This window comes from Epinephelus fuscoguttatus, linkage group LG21 (genome assembly GCF_011397635.1).
Source record: "Epinephelus fuscoguttatus linkage group LG21, E.fuscoguttatus.final_Chr_v1".
Classification (NCBI taxonomy): Eukaryota; Metazoa; Chordata; class Actinopteri; order Perciformes; family Serranidae; genus Epinephelus; species Epinephelus fuscoguttatus.
The window spans coordinates 5964449-5980991 of record NC_064772.1 but is presented as its reverse complement, the minus strand read 5'-3'; the positions used below and the strand labels follow the sequence as shown (position 1 = coordinate 5980991).

The window sequence follows — 16543 nt, the reverse complement described above, 5'->3', positions numbered from 1 at the left end:
TTGTCACGTTGGTGTAAATGTTTACTTCTATACATTCATTGAAAGGAAATACATTACATGACAGTCGAGTGGAGATCAAATCACTGCTCAGTGTAGCCCTGATGATGAGTCAAACACACTGCAAAAACTCTTGACAAACTTGGCCTTTTTATTTTACAAATAATCCACATTATATCAAGATATTTTTAAAGTGAAATTATCGACCTGCAAACATGACATTCAACGAGTTGTTGTTGCTCTGAGATTTTCTAGTTTCTGACAGAAATTAAAATAAGTTACCCAGCAGAAATTAAAGATAATTAGACTTTAAATATCCCATGATAAGTTCAGCCAAGTGTGTCACTTTTTTGCAGCATAATAATACTTATAACAATAATATACAATCTTCATAATAATAAGTTAGATTCAATAAAAACAATCTTTCCCTTCACTGCAGTCGAAGTTAAAGGTGATAATTTTGCATCCTGTGGTTTCTTCACTTCACTTTTTTGTGTTGTCCTTCCTTCCTCTGATAACTGATGCGGAAATGTTTCCTCCACCACTGAATTTATTTCCCTTTCAGGTTTCAGAACATTAAAAGTCAGTTAAATTCAAAGTATTCTGAGGGAAAAAATCCAGCAAGTATAAAGATGTTGGAGTAGTGATGGAGCCGCCATGTCAGAACCACCCAGAAACTAATTTTAGATTCTAGATTCACAGTTCAGAAAACACTGAAGATAAATCCTCTTTTTAAAACATTTCAGGCTGAATTTCACCAACAAGGATTCTCTTTAAGCCTGGATTAAACATGATTAATGTTATCATTCCAAATCTAAACCTAAATTAATCAAGATTAATGTGGAAGTTTTCCATCTGATGAATTTAAATCCAATATTCACCTGGTTTGAATCATTAAACTGAGTTTGTTCTACTAATACACCTTTATTTAGGGCTGCAACTTTAAATTCATTTCAAAAAATCATTTTGGTTTGACCAATTCATTCTTTAGTCTATGAAATGTGTTTGAGGTTTGACGGTTTAAACTTAAGTCTTCAAAAGTCAACAAACAGTGTAAAACTCAAACACATTCAGTTTTTCGATGATGTAAAACAGAGAAAAACAGGTAATTCTTACATTTTGAGAAACTGTTTTCTTTTGGTAAACGACTTACAGCAATTAATTATACATCAGATTTGTTTGTGCATAATTTTCTGTCAATCAACTTCCAGAGATTTTCAAACTGAGAGGTAAGCAGGAGGAGAAGGAGTGTCAAAAATCACACTCCTCACACTCATAATTCATTCAAATTTTAACTCACAGACATGAAAGGTGTATTTTTAGATTCAATGTGACATCCATGAATCTACTTAAAAATCATAGAAAAAAGACGGTCCTTATAAATGCAGAACTTGCTTGGGAATCATCACGTTTTTAGGTTTTTCTTAGTATCACAGTAATCCAGTGATAGTTGTCTGTACAGCCATGGGTACACTGCAAACAGGAGCTGCTAATAGATGATTCTGCATAATTGTAATGAAGACAAATTGCCAAAATGTAAAAAGCCCTCAAGGTGTAGCTCCAAGGCAACATTATTTTCCATTTTACCTCCCCTGAAGCATTATGGGAGCTGTAGTTTCAAAACTTAGAGCATGATAACACCCAAAATACAAGTAAAACAAATAAATGTGCAATGAGGTCTATTTCATACAAAATCTGTAAAAATGTATCAACATATTTCACTAAGTATAAAAAGAAAAAGTGACTGGGGTTCAGTGGAGAGATGCTTGTTTCTAAAACTGAACATCTTTAAAACACATCTGTGCAATTGCATTCACATATTTCACAAAAAAAAATTTAAAAAAGGAAGCAGAGTTTGGTGAAAAGATTCTTGTTTCTGAAAAATAACATATTTAAAACTTGTGAAAAAAAAAACAACTGTAAAAACATATTTCACCAAAATTAAACAAAAAAGTGAGTGGAGTTTGGTGGAAAGATGCTCGTTTCTGAAACTATATGGATTAATGTTTAAACCAGCGGGTTAATCATGTTGAACCAGAATTTTAAAAAACTTTGACTGAATCCTTGTTGGTGCAACCTGCTTTAAATGCTTCTTAATTATTGAAATGACTTTATGTTTCATTGTTGTTTTTGTCAGTCTGTTCTCTGAGGTTTAAATAAAGTTTCAACACATCGGCTCACAGAAAAAGATCAGCTGTGTTTGTCATACATTCCTGTTTGTTTCTGATAGAATTAACAAAATGTGAAGCAGACGAACAAACACACATCAGAGTGTGTTATGTATCGTCGTGGACATCAGGACAGATGCTGCTGCTGGCTGGAGAGAGGCTCAGCTGGGAGGCATTAGACGGCTCAGAGACAGGACAGACTGTTTGCGTGTGTGTGTGTGTGTGTGTGTGTGGGTGGGTGGGTGGGTGGGTGGGTGTGTGTCTGCGTGTGTGTCCTGTACAAGAAGTGCAGTCACTGTCAGAGTTCAGGTCAACAGGACTAAAGGACGCGAGTTCAAATCCACCAGCTTAATACACAGCTGGTGCATGTGTCAAAGTGGATGCTGTGGTTTGTTGTCATCTGTACATGTGTGTGTGCTGATAGATCTGCGTGTGTGATGGCTCTAGGGTGTGTGTGTGTGTGTGTGTGTGTGTGTGTGTGTGTGTTCAGTCCAGGGCAAGTAGTGGTGTGCTAGTCTCTCTGTCCGTTTGTCGGAGAGTTCCTGGTTCCACCGCTGACTGAGACCTGAAACACACACACATCTGATAATCAGTGGTGGAAGAAGTATTCAGATCCTTTACTGCAGTAAAAGTACTAATACAACACACATAATACAGTGAAAGTATTTAATCAGCAAAAGAAAAAAAAGTAAGACTGCAACCAGCTGAAACCTCTTCCGGTTAGAATTCCTTCAGGGTTCATTGTTCAGGAGGTTTTTAGTGGGAGCTGAATTGTCCACAGAGGTCTTTTCCTCTCCAAAACAAACAGGCTAGCTGATTTAATCCAGTAAAAACACTGCAGTAATAAGTAATAAAGCAGTTTCATGTTACAAATCAGTGTTTCTCCGATGCTGGTTGGCATGATGGAGATGGCCCGTTAGCCCAGCACCTGCTAATGTGTGCTCACCATCTTTTTTTATTTGTTTATTTTTTTTACTTCAGATCCAGACATTTAGGAGGTTTTGACTGAGAGCCAAATAATCCACAGAGGTCTCTCACTCTCCAAAACAAATGGAGATGGTGATTTAAACTGGTAAAACTAGAATTACTGCCTAATGTATATACCCCCCACCCCCCCACCCCCCTTCAAGTTGCAGTTACAGTTTCTATCCATGTCTGTGAAAACATGGATGCTTCACACTCATCTTCCCCCGGCAGCACAGACGATCTATACAATCAGCACAGTTTCAAGATTAGAGTCGCCAATTCAGTATCTGACCAAATGTCTCCCCTTCTGTTAACGAGATATGATGCTGAGTAATGGCCAGACAAGTGTTTTATGCAGAACATTATGATGTCACAGTGAAGCTGACCTTTGACCTTTTGGATATAAAATATCATCACTTCATTAATTCGTCCTATCAGACATTTGCGTGAAATTTTGTCTTAATTTGAGAGATCTTAAATTATGGCCAAAAACATGTTTTGTGAGGTCACACTGACCTTTGACCACCGAAATCTAGTTAGTTTATTGAATCCAAGTGGACGTTGTGCCAAAAGTTGTTCTCGAGATTTTGCATTCACGGGGAATGGGACAGACAACCTGAAAGATACTGGCTGCAGCCAAGGCAATCGCCAACACAGAGGCATGAAAACTGAAGTTTCACATTAAAAAACATCAGTAGTTTCTTTTTTTAAAGTCCGCCTTGCAAAGGGGCTGCTAACTACAGTGACTGACTGTTTCTACCATGTTTTTTTCCCTGTTAAAGGGTTTCTTGGGGAGTTTTTCCTTATCCGCTGTGAGGATCCTAAGGACAAAGGGATGTCGTATGCTGTAAAGCCCTCTGAGGCAAATTGTGATTTGTGATATTGGGCTTTATAAATAAAATTGATTGATTGATTGATTGATTGACAAGAAATTGTGGGTGTCCCTATCTAGAGTAAGTATTTGATTTATTCGTTCTGGGCTACTGTAGAAACATGGCAGTGCAACATGGCGATCTCCGCAGACAAGGACCTACGTAGATATAAACGGCTCATTCTAAGGTAACAGTGACACAACGATTCTTATTTTCAGGTGATTATATATACTAGAGAAAATATACTATTATATTCCACTACTGACAATATGACCTCTTAAATCCTACACACTGGACCTTTTAAGTAAAGGTATTTAATCAAAATAGTACTTTAAGTAAAAGTATTCATGGTGCAGTAAAATGTTCTCTGTCAGCTTTTCATGGTGTCAAAAAAACAGCCCTGTTTTCATCTTTGTGACGATGCATTGTCCAGCCAATAGATCATTTCATTTGCAGAATAATGGGATTATTTATATTTCATTTAATATTTTTTTAGTCTATGAACAGAACTGATAGCTTGACTAAAAAATGTATTTAACTTAAAAGGAGAAAGATTCTTAACAATTGCTGTTAGTCTACTTTTACTGTAAATAGACACTCAGGATTAAAACACTGGTGAGTTGAAAGAACATGTTCCAGGAAAGGCGAGGAATTAAAGAGGAAAGGAAACACAGATGTTCAAGCCCGAAGGAACAGAGAATTAAAAAAAAAAAAAAAAAGTAATGTACCCCATCGTCATGTGGTCACCCCTCTTTTATTTCCCTGTTAATCTCATTCAAAATTTCCACCAACAGATGGACTCTTCCTCACCTCTTCATCATCTCCTTGTCTCCTCCTCCTCCTCCTCCACAGTTCTCCCTGACATGTAGCGCATCATAGGTCAGTGTGTACTCGGTCTCGTCGTTGTAATCGGGTCCAAGCAGTGTTCGAGCCCAGATCCCCATATCGTACGGAGGAAGAGTCCCACCGAACTCTGATGGCAAACACTCGGGCTGGATGAGCTGGTGGAGCGAGTTCAGGTTGTTACCGTGGAGGAAGATCTGAAGAGGCGAGGAGAGGTGAAAAGGAAGCAAGGAGAGGAGAGGAGACAAGAAGAGGAGGAGAGGAAGCGGGGAAAGCAGATGGAACAAGGAGAAGGTAGGAGACAAGGAGAGGAAGCAAGGAGAGGAGAGCAAATAAAAGAATGAGGGGACACGAGAGGAAACAAGGCGAGGAGGGGAAACAAGAGGATGAAAGGAGAGGAGAGGTAACAAGGACATGAGACAAGGAGATGAAGAGAGGAGAGGAGGGAAAACAAGAGGAAGAAAGGAGAGAACAGGAGAGGGTACAAGTAAAGGGGAAGAGATTAAAAACGGGGATAGGAGAGTGTTAATGATAAAAAAAAATAGCTGAGGAAAGAGAAAATGTGCAACTGAAAATAATAGAAGAAGGAGAAAAGGAGAGACAAGATAAAGAAGAAGAAATTATGGAGGAAAGACAAAGGAAAGATGGAGATGAAATGATAGAAGAGCAGAGATAACAAAGAAAATAAAGAAAGGAGGAATGAGGATAGAAATGTGTGCGTGTGTGTGTGTATGTGTGTGTGTGTTTTCACCCTTTTCCTGGTCTTGTCTTTAAGGAACGGTTTGATGATTGTGTACATGGCATGAATATACCACGGCTGATTCACAAAGTGGATCCCTCCAAATCGAGCCGGAAAACTGTCCTGAAGAGACGACAGGAGAGGACACAAGGCGAGGAGACAAAGAAAGAAAGAAAGAAAGAAAGAAGGGAAGAAGGGAAGAAAGAAAGAAAGAAAGAGGTGAGGAGACAAGTAGAGAAAGAAAGATAGATTAGGAGACAAGGAGAACAAGCAAAGAGAAAAGAAAACAAGGTGAGGAGACAAGGAGAGGACACGAGGGGAGATAGAAAGAAAGAGGTGAGGAGACAAGGAGAGAAAAAAGAGGTTAGAAGACAAGAGCAAACAATGAGTAAAAAAGAAACAAGAAGAGAAGACAAGGAGAGATGGAAAGGTAGAGATGAGGAGACAAGGAGATGACACAAGGGGAGAGAGAAAGAGAGATGAGGAGACAAGGAGCACAAACAAGGAGAAAAAGAAAACAAGAGGAGGAGACAAGGAGAGAAAGAAAGAAAGAGGTGAGGAGAGCAAACAAGGAGAAGAAATTAAACAAAGAGAGGAGACAAGAGAAAGACAGGAAATCAGGAAAGGAGAAGATGAAGAGGAGACATAGAGGGGAGAGGAAACAAGGGTAGAAACAGTATGTAATAAGAACACATTTTAATTATATCAGTGACATCGTAAGAGAACAGTGGATAAACAGTGGATCAGATTAATTAATGGTAAACTGTGACTCAGATCAGTTGATGGTAAATGGTGGATCAGGTAAATGGTAATCGGCGACTCAGGTTAATTAATGGTAAACTGAATCAGATTCATTGATGGTCAACTGTAGATCACGTTAATTAATAGTAAACTGTGAATCAGATCAATTGATGGTAAACGGTGGATCAGGTTAATCAATAGTAAACTCTGAATCAGATTAATCAATAGTAAACTGTGGATCAGATTAATCAATGGTAAGTGGTGCATCAGATTGGAGGTCAGTCCAGTTTCACGTGTGTGTTTGTACCTGAAGACCCTCGATGGCCAGTTTGAGGATGTTGGGTGTGAGCTTAGAGGCCTGTTTGAAGGAGAAGTTGCTCCAGTCAATGATGAGGATGAAACCATTTATCTGGAGCTCCGGGTTCTCTATCAAAACCTCCAGGGAAAGGAGGATCGCTCGCAGGATGTCTGTGAAGGAGTTCCTGAAGGAAGAGGAAGAGGAGGGAGTGATCAGGTATCTATCGACAGCTAATCAATAGTTAAGCAAAGTGTGACGCTGTGAGTCTTAACCACAGAAATGACTCATCAGGTTCTTTGTGTGTTCAGTCAATAGAGATGTGTGTGTGTGTGTGTGTGTGTGTGTGTGTGTGTGTGTGTGTGTTACCTGCTCTGGTCCCAGTTGGAAGCGAACAGGATGAGGATTTTTCGGCCATGTTGGTCTGGAGTCTCCAGCACGCCAGGGAAACCGTCCATTAACGCCCGCTTGATACCGGGGTCATCCACCTGACACATGTAACAGTGAGAGGGTTGTGGACTGTCATGATATACACTGACAGAAAAAAGGCCTCATTCCTCAGAACTCCTGTGATGGCAAAACTGTTCCAACATGTTCCACCTAGGATACAGACTTTGTGAATACAATGCAGTGGATGATTATCTCTCATTTTAAAAGTCAAAGCTTCAGTCTGCTAACCTGACATCACCATGTCAGTTTGCAGGTGTGATTTAGTAATCAACGACCATGGACCAAAATGCATCTGGGCCCAGCTGGATAGACAACAAATTAGCAACGTGACGTAGTGCTAAGTGACAAACGCTAAACTGAGTTCAGCTGAAGAGATGGTCCGTGATATAAAGCATCAATAATGTCTGTGAATAAGTGAATTTTAAAAAAAAAGTACTTCAACAGAAAGTTCCACATCAGCGGCAGCCATCTTGGTTGTTTTCCAAAATGCCTCAATGGGGTGTTCCATTACACTGGGAAATCAGAATTTTCAAGTACCCAGTCTTTCAACTGGAACACCCTCTGAAGACGGATTCCCGACTCAGAAAATTGGAGCAATATCACCAAACCCTAACTCAAAATCTAAGATAGCTGCTCTGCGCATCAACAGCAGTGAAAACTATGATATTAATTAGCACCTCTGTCTTATTTATGTCTCACTGAAACAGTCCTACACACAGTCCTGTTCTACTTCTATCTGTAGACATTTTGCTACGATGTATGTGCAAAAAACAGCAGAAGGGCTCATTTATATTCCCTTTACATACGAAAATAGATAGATCCATTTCAGACGTTGTAAACGTCACTGCCCTCATGCTTCCTTGCGTCCTTTATGTTGGCATAGATATAGCCAAGAGATGAAACAAGAGGGCAAAGTCAAAAGATTCGCACAGCAACAAATGAGACAATGATGGAGGAGGTCATAATAATGTACCTTTTAATGGAGGCAGTATACAGAGAATTATTTTCACAATATTAGTGATGTGTTCCGTTCTTCTGGCATTTTTTGAATGTCTTTGTCATTTCTTATGGTCGTATCTCACTTACATGCTACACTGCCCCCACGAGTCCTGGTGGTACTGCTCCATTTCATCCATATCCTTGAATTTTCAGAAAAGGTGCACAAATGCATACAAAATGAACGGAGAAAAACTTGCTAGAACTGGTAATACTAACAACATCCTGGTTTTCCGACTTGTTGTACTGGATTGCAGTCTACTTAGGTGTGATGTCATTCCCAACTACGACCTCTGACCTCAGAGATAAATGGAACACAGCGTTAAGGTGGACAAACCCCAAATGGCGTTGTCACATATTTTGCGTAAGGCACAAAGCATGAGGTTATTGTAGCCCGCCTGTAGACAGCATCAGAGCAAGTTGGGATATAAATCTAACAGACGTGCATTGTACAGCAAAGCTGGTGATCAATACTGAGCAGGCCTATCGCCTCACAAATACCCCATATTAGATAAACAGTCCTGATTGGACAGCTGGAAATGTGTCTGAACATGAGGCAGACCAGACCAGTCACCAGAGAAAAATGTTGGCATGCGTAGCATATCAACGTTTCTAAAGTGACGCAGTGTATGAGCTAACTTTGTCACCAGGAGTTGGATGGGATGGTGGATGGCGTGGCACTTAGACGAGATGCCAGACCAACAAACAACAAAAGAGGTTGGTTTTTAGTGACTTATTGCTGTGTCTTCCAGCAACGTTTTAGACACTAAACATGGGTGTTTTGTAGCAAAGCTTAGCTGTTTTTCCAGTGGGGATAGTGGCATGTAAAGTTATTTGTTTTTGTAGAGATATCACTGCTTTTGCTGTCAGGATTGTGCCCCTCAAAACTGGATATTTAAAGCCAAACCATAACTATGTGGGTTTGTGTTTAAACATAATAATACATTAACCACAGCATTGCTGAAATGAAAATTTTCAACATATCCAACATTTTTACCGGCGATTGGGTTGACCAGACACATCTGCCAGATCAAATAAGCTTGTGGATTCATCTAGTTCCCAGGCTTCTGATCTGCAGATTCTCCTTCAAACAGAAACCAACCTTGAAGCTCTGGAACATGTCGAGGTTCTGCTGTCTGAACTGGAAGTACTGGGCAAGCAGCCTGAACGTCTCCACCTGGTCAAACTTCCTGGCTCTCAGGAAACGGAGGATGAAGTCATCGTCTGTCCGCAGAAAACCGATGTCAGGCCGTGTCACGATCATGTCCCGCACCTCGAATTAAAAACATGTACACAATTCTGTCATCAGACAAACATATTGTAGCTGACTTATTAGAATGATCAGGACATGGACTTCTTTCAAATAAATGACTTTACCGTTGGTGGAGTAAAAAACAATGTAAACATTGTCCTGAGGGTGGCACCACAGAAAAGAATTCATCATAATCTAAATCAAAAGGATGAATCTTCTGTATGGTGACCATTTTGGGACATATTCAGTTTGGCAGGCTCAGCTTTAAGTCAATCAAACGTCCTGTGGCCCCAAACTCTAACAGCCCCAAACAGCTTTACTGCATGTCATTTGGTTTTTGTAATTCAATTACTGGTTAATACCTCCACCAAGGAGGTTATGTTTTCAGTTTGGTTTTTTTGTCAGCAGGAATACAGAAAGACTACTAGTCCAGTTTTCATGAATTGGTGGAAAGGTGTAGCATCGCCCAAGGAAGAACCCAGTAAATTTTGGAGAAGATCCAAGTCATGGGGTGGATCCACAAATTATTTTTCACAGTTGTGAAGGTCTGTGCACTTCTAGTTGTTCATTTGTTTAGGAATTTGCACCGCTATAACTCCAATATAAACAAAGACAGGTCCTACTTTATAAGCTAGTTTTGTTACCCTGTGTCAAAATCCAATTTCAAGAACTTTATTATTTTTGTTTATATTGCACTCACATGATACAGTTTAAAATTGTATTTAAAGTGTAATCAGACTATTTTTCAACTTTCCCCCTCCAAGCAGTTCTAACTGGTTCTACTGTTGGCGCCGCTGTCACAAAGATAGCTGGATCATTTTCTGGTTTCCGCAGAGCCTAGCAGTGACCAGCAACACATCACACACTGCATTTTTTTCCACAGTTACTTCTGTTTTTCCACCATCTGTAATTTCCTCTACTGGGGATGGTAACAGCAAAGTACTTACGTTAATACTCTGTGGTAACTGGCTACTGAAAGCTACCATGATAAAAAAAAAAGCGCTATGTCTTCCAGTTTTGGCTTCACAATGGTTGATGCACTACCTTTGAGCCTTCTTTTTAACGGGCAGTTGTACCCGGTTGCAGATAGAATTGCAAAGTAAAAGCAAAATTTATAAGGAACCGGTCTTGCGTAGTCAGCGCTTGACAAACGTCTGGAATAAAATCATTCTGCTACAGGGGGAAAAAAATTCTGACATGATTTTGTTTCTCTAAACCAATCACTATCGGCCTAGGTGGCACTAAACCCAGAATGCAGAGATGGTGCCCTTGCAAAAAGTGTTGGGGAGGAACACACACACAGGGACAGGGCTAACTGTTAGCATCACACAGCTAAGGTTACCTAACAGTTATTAATGAATTTAATGATATAATGGATATGTTTGTGTATCTGTGTGAGTGAATCGGGCAGACTCTCCAGGAGGAGAGCAGTTCCACTGACAGCAGCAACAGAAAGTTTGCTGATCCGGTGGGGAGATGGGATGGTCTGAGATCAGACATGGGCGCAAAAAGAAGAGTATCCAGGTATCGTTTGAATGGAGATGTTTCGAAAGCTGTGGCAAATCAACTCTGACTGTCAGAAAATGGATCAGCATTGATCAATAGAACCCTGTGAGACCGAGCTTTTCTGAGGTGCATTCACAAGTTGTTTTATTTATTATAGGTCTTAACAACAATTTACCAAAAAAGGTTGTTGTTTGCCATAGTGAAGGGAATTTTGAAAACGGTAACATGCAGAAAGCAGAAGGAGGGAGAATGTTGGCCTAAATAACCAGCCAATGGCAGGCTCATAGCCACAGTCTACATCAGGTGAGTCAGACTAATAAGCAACCAATCTAAACACAGATGGTGTTATTATTCTAAAGCCTTTACATTGTGCAATTGACATTTAATTCATAATAATAAGTCAAAGCTCAAGGCAAAAACTTGTCTACTACCACTTAAATTTCCACAAGCTAACAAAAATTAAGTGTTATTACAGCATAGAGGCAGTGCTTCACTGAACCTGATGGAAACTTGGTAACAGGGTACATGCATATTACACAGAGGGCAGGTGATGGGGGTCTGTAGAGGCCAGTTTAATCCAGCCATGCTCAGCTCTGTGCGGTTGCTTTGGAAGGATAAGTCTGGTCACATTATATATTTTTCTTCATGTTTACTCAAACCAACAGTGAATGTGTCAAGTACAGTGTGTGTTACAAAGCCTGATGTATCTTCTTTCTCTTTGCCATTTAGCTCCATTGTTGTTAAAAACATATACACTGTTCTGCTGCCACAAATACTCACTACAGCATCACATGTGGATTAATAGTCCCCAACAAAGTCACTATGTCCTCCTGTGTGTTTGCTAAAAACTACAGTGAGCAGCTGTTTATGCCTCAGCACCAGCAGTGGATGGAGACATTGTGTTCTAGACTTGCCCGGCCCAATTTTGTGAAAACAAGAACACCTTCAGTGAATGTCTTCAAATTTGGCACATATGTCTATGTGGGCTCAAGTATTAACTGATTAGATTTTTGTGGTCAGAGGTCAAGGTCACTGTGACCTTGTCTGTCTCATTCTAATGACCGTACCATCTGAAGAATGCCTTGAGGGAATTTCTTTGAATTGGGTGCAAATCACCACATTGACCTGGCAATGAAACCATTTGATTTTGGTGATATAAGGTCAAAGGTCAAGGTCACTGTGACCTTGCGTCAGTCTAATTTTCATGAACATGAAATTTTAAGAACACCTTGATGGAATTTCCTCAGATTTGACACAAAAGTTCACTTGGACTAAGTAATGAACTTATTAGATTTTGGTGGTCAATGGTCACGGTCACTGTACCCTTATGTCCATCTCACTCTCATGATTGCGATATCTCAAGAACACCTTGAGGGATTTTCCTCAAAATTAGCACAAACGTTCATTTGGACTCAACAATCAAGTTACTAGATTTTGGTTGTCAGAGGTGAGATTTGGCACAAATGTCCACACAGACTCAAGGATGAACTGATAAGAATTTTGGCGAAGGTCACTTTGACCTCACAAAACATGTTTTTTTGCCCTAACTCAGTAATTCATACACTGATTTTGACAAAATTTGCATATATATATATATATATATGTGTGTGTGTGTGTGTGTGTGTGAATGTGGGCAGACATAGATGTAAACTGTAACCTACTTGATTGCTTTGCAAGATATACAACCGCAAAGCTGTAATCCTAGTTTAAACACGACATGTATATATATTTGTGTTTTTAAAGATCTTCAGTAGGAACCAACAGGCTTGGAGCTGAGAGCCATATGACACCAATCTAATGCTTTAGAATAATTGTTTTGAGCTAAATATCAACAATAACATGCTAACTTTAGCTATTAGCATTAGCTGTGTACCTGCTGAATGTCCTGATGCAGAGTGTCTGGGTTTTCGTTCAGCTCTAAGCGAGCCTTCTCCGTCGTCTCTGAGCTCAGGCCAGCGTGTAGATGTGTCATCGTGGATTCTCACTCTGCTTTGATTCCTGACGTTCAAAAATATGTTTCTGTACAAACTGTAGATCGTTTTCTTTTCCTACTTTTATTCCAGTGTATCTCCAGTTTGTTGTACAATCTTGTTGATGAGATTTGGTTGTCTTTGCCCTTTATCTGTAACACAATCTTATTTGCTGTCTTTGTTTTTAAATTTATAAAAACTTGGCTGAAACAGTTTCAGCTCCAGATTTAATCAGTAAGAGACAATCGTGGTCGTCTATGATGGTATTCAGCGACTCAATATGACAGCTTGTGAATCAACAATCATTGCTGCCGTCCTCTACATTGTTAAGAAGCTGGAAGTTTTTTGGTTTTTGATGCTGGATTGAAATGTTGAGTTTGTTACAGGGAACGTGAGTCAATGAACAGCACATGAGGAAAAGGTCAGTGTCACATTCACATCCTCTTTGTCCTAATTTTGTTCCCACTCAGCGTCTCTCGGCTCCCTCCTCCTCCTACTCTCTGTCATCTTTCAGATTTTATCAGTTGACTCTCTGCTGCATCATGATGAGGAGGCTAGATGATGATAACAATGATGATGATGAGTCCTGCTGTTCTCCACTGGTTGAAGGTCAAAGGTCAGTTAAGGCAGCTAGGTCTCATGTGGGCCTCCTCAGCCTGTAGGAGAGAGGAAATATTAGTAACTACTTCATAATTTCCCAGAGCTCAAGGTGATGTCTTCGTATGGTCTGTTTTATCCAACCAACAGTCCAAAAATCCAAAGCTATCCAGTTTATCATTACATATGATAAAGACAAGCATCAAATTTTCTCTTTTAAGAAGCCTCAAAGCAGCAAATGTTTTTATGTTTTGCTAAAGATAATGACTAAAATAATTATTCATGGGTCAAATAGTTGAAAAAGTGTTTTGCAGGCCTGAAAATGGTTTGGAATTAACAGAATGTTTTTGAAAAGTTTTGAGTATACAGCGACTTAAGCTTTGTTAAATATATGTTTATGAAAATTCCAAAACATGTCTAAATCACGCAAAAATATTTTCATTGTATAACTAATTTAAAGAAACATTGTGTCAGATTTAGGGGGCATTAGTGGCATCAAGCAGTAAGGATTGCAGATTACAACCAGCTGACACTTCTCCTGTTAGATTTCCTTCAGTTTTCATTGTTCAGGAGGTTTTTAGCAGGAGCTGAATTATCCACAGAGGTCTCTTCCTCTCTGAAACAAACAGACCAGGTGATTAAAACTAGTAAAAACACTGAAAACAGCAGTTTCACACTAAAAATCAATGTTTTTTCTACCCTGTTTTGCACATTGCAAACGGAACGCGAGCCCAGCACCTCCTAATGTGTCTGATTATTCATACAAAAAATATAAATTAACAAATAAACTATAATGTATGATTGTAGATTAAATTAGCCAGATAACTAAAATTAGCTCCACTCAGCTTGTTTACAGGTATCAGAAAACAACTTATCAAAACATTACAGGTAATTATAAAGATAATGTGGTCCTGTGCAGAGCTAGGTTTTTGAGGATATGGCAATCAGAGTGAGTTGGGTTAATTTACATTTTAAATGGTAAACAGGTAAGTGTAAGTATAAAGTAAAAAGACAGTGGTTCAGATGGTTCAGAAACATTGACTTTCACTTTGATAAAAATAAAATAAAAGTTGGTTAAATGAAATTAGATCAAATGTTTGTGGCAATTAAGAATTAAAGACTTTTTAAGGACCTGCAGAAATTTGCCACCTTTACCAACTGTGACATCAAAGCAATAAACACATCACTGCATCAATAATTGTAATCCAATAATATAACATATATTATTTTGAAATGAGCCAGTCTGGGTACTTTCATTAGGCTGTATTTCTATGCTGATGTACTTTTATTTAAGTAAAATGTTGACTGCAGGAATATGGATTTTTTTTAACTTTGTAATTACATGTTATGTTTGATGCGATTTCAAGAGTATTGCATTGTTTTTATATCTGGCTTTTAATTTGGAATAAAGCAAGTCTTACTTTTTTTTTTAGAGTTTCAGTTATTATTGTTTGACATTACTTTATATCCCTTGAGTTTAATTTATTTTATTGTTATTGTATTGACTTTTATTTATTGATGTATACATTTCATTGATTTTTTTTTTTTTTTTTTTTTGTATTTTGTTTTGCGTGTTGCTGTTTTTTCTAATTTTGCTAAGTGAAGCACTTGGTTGCATAGGGAGTTAAAATAGTTTTAGTTTAGTTTTGTTTAAATTATTTTGAACATGTAAAATAAACAAATAAATAAAATGAATAGTAATCCTATAACAAACTCTCAATATGAAAATTCTTATAAACAACATAACTAAGCATTGTTAAATATATGGATGACCAAAAATGCATAGGAAGAAGTATTGAAGGTATGCTGTCCTACTTCTTCTCCACCTTCCAAAAAAAATATTTAAAATTGAATACATACACAACTCACAATTTTGTATATTTATTATTATTATTATTATTATTATTATTATTATTATTATTATCATCATTAATATTATTATGTACAGCCCCAAAATCCAACCCATGTCAATTAGGTATAACCTAAAAAAATTAGACAAATTATTTCATAAATTTACCCCACAAATTCAAAATAAAGTTGAGTTGATGTAGGCCTATTAAGTTTTTTTTATATATTCAATTTTTCATATGATACATGTTCATTATATAATCCATGTATATGAGTTGGATCAATAAAGGTTATCTTTTATCTCTGAAGTCCCCCCTGCCCACCCCCTCACTAACCACCCCCATCCCCAGCTCATCCCCATCTGCTGTTCACATTAATTGTGTCAGATGTCGTCCAATCTGCCCACTGAGACAGCATCGTGAAAAAAAAAAAAGCTGAGACACTTGAAGGTCCCACAGGGCTCTATTTTACATTTCCAGCCTGCAGATCAAACACAAGGATAAATAAAAGCCTCTAAGCTGCCTGGGTGTTGCTCTCATTGTACACAGTGTCGGGGGAAATTGTTCAAATCTAATGGTAAATTGATCCAAATGTTCACATTCCTGTCAGCATGATGATTAAAGTCACCCCCGTGATATGTAGGCAGTGTGTGCGTGTGTGTATCCTCACCAAATGTCCTCACAATGAGCCAGAAATATAAGAGCATCCTTAAAAAGTGAGCACCTAGTGTCTCCTATGCGTAGTTTAATGTTATTTTAAATAGAAATCCATTAGAATAGTGACAGTGGAGCGACCTGCTAGGTGTGCTGGTTGAATCCCGGCCGTCCTGGCTGGCCCGACGGCCCTCCGGTGGTGGTGGTGGTGGTGGTGGTGCTGATGCTGGGGATGGTGGTGGTGGCCATCGGTATCCCGCGGACAAAAAAAAGAGAGAGACAGATTTCCGTCCAAAACACAAAACGAAGGAGCCGGGGCAAAATTAAAAAAAAAATGAACCGTCCTGAATGCGTCAGAGGTGGTTAAAGCGTGTCCTTGTGAATCCGTGCGGGCTTTGTAACGCGTGAGGAGGACGGAGCGGGATCATCTCACTGAGATGCGTTTTCACTTTGTGCTCAGAGAAGACGTCAGGATGCTCCGAAACAGTCAAGGTTTCAAAATAAAGAGCAAGACTTCCGGTCAAGACTTTTAAAAACAAAATTTGATTTTGTCAGCAGTTAGGTCAGAATCTGATTAGGCTAATTGTCTTGTCTCTAACATCTATCTATCTATCTATCTATCTATCTATCTATCTACATACAACAAGAAC

The 16543-nt window shown here is 38.8% G+C and overlaps 1 protein-coding gene across 2 annotated transcripts; it reads right to left on the bottom strand.

Moving 5' to 3' along the window:
- On the bottom strand, positions 1-16342 carry LOC125882154 (clavesin-1-like). Of its 2 annotated transcripts, none has more exons than XM_049565854.1 (8): positions 16035-16342; positions 12699-13451; positions 9170-9340; positions 6991-7109; positions 6634-6808; positions 5598-5708; positions 4814-5043; positions 1-2730 (listed from the first exon to the last, which is right to left on the bottom strand). In XM_049565854.1, the coding sequence occupies exons 2-8, from the start codon at positions 12795-12797 to the stop codon at positions 2652-2654; spliced, it is 984 nt and encodes a 327-aa protein (XP_049421811.1). In that variant the 5' UTR covers positions 12798-13451; positions 16035-16342; the 3' UTR covers positions 1-2651. The 2 variants fall into 2 exon arrangements, with proteins under 2 accessions (XP_049421811.1, XP_049421812.1); XM_049565855.1 differs by having other exon boundaries at positions 4814-5004.
- Between the last annotated feature and the right edge of the window lie 201 nt (positions 16343-16543).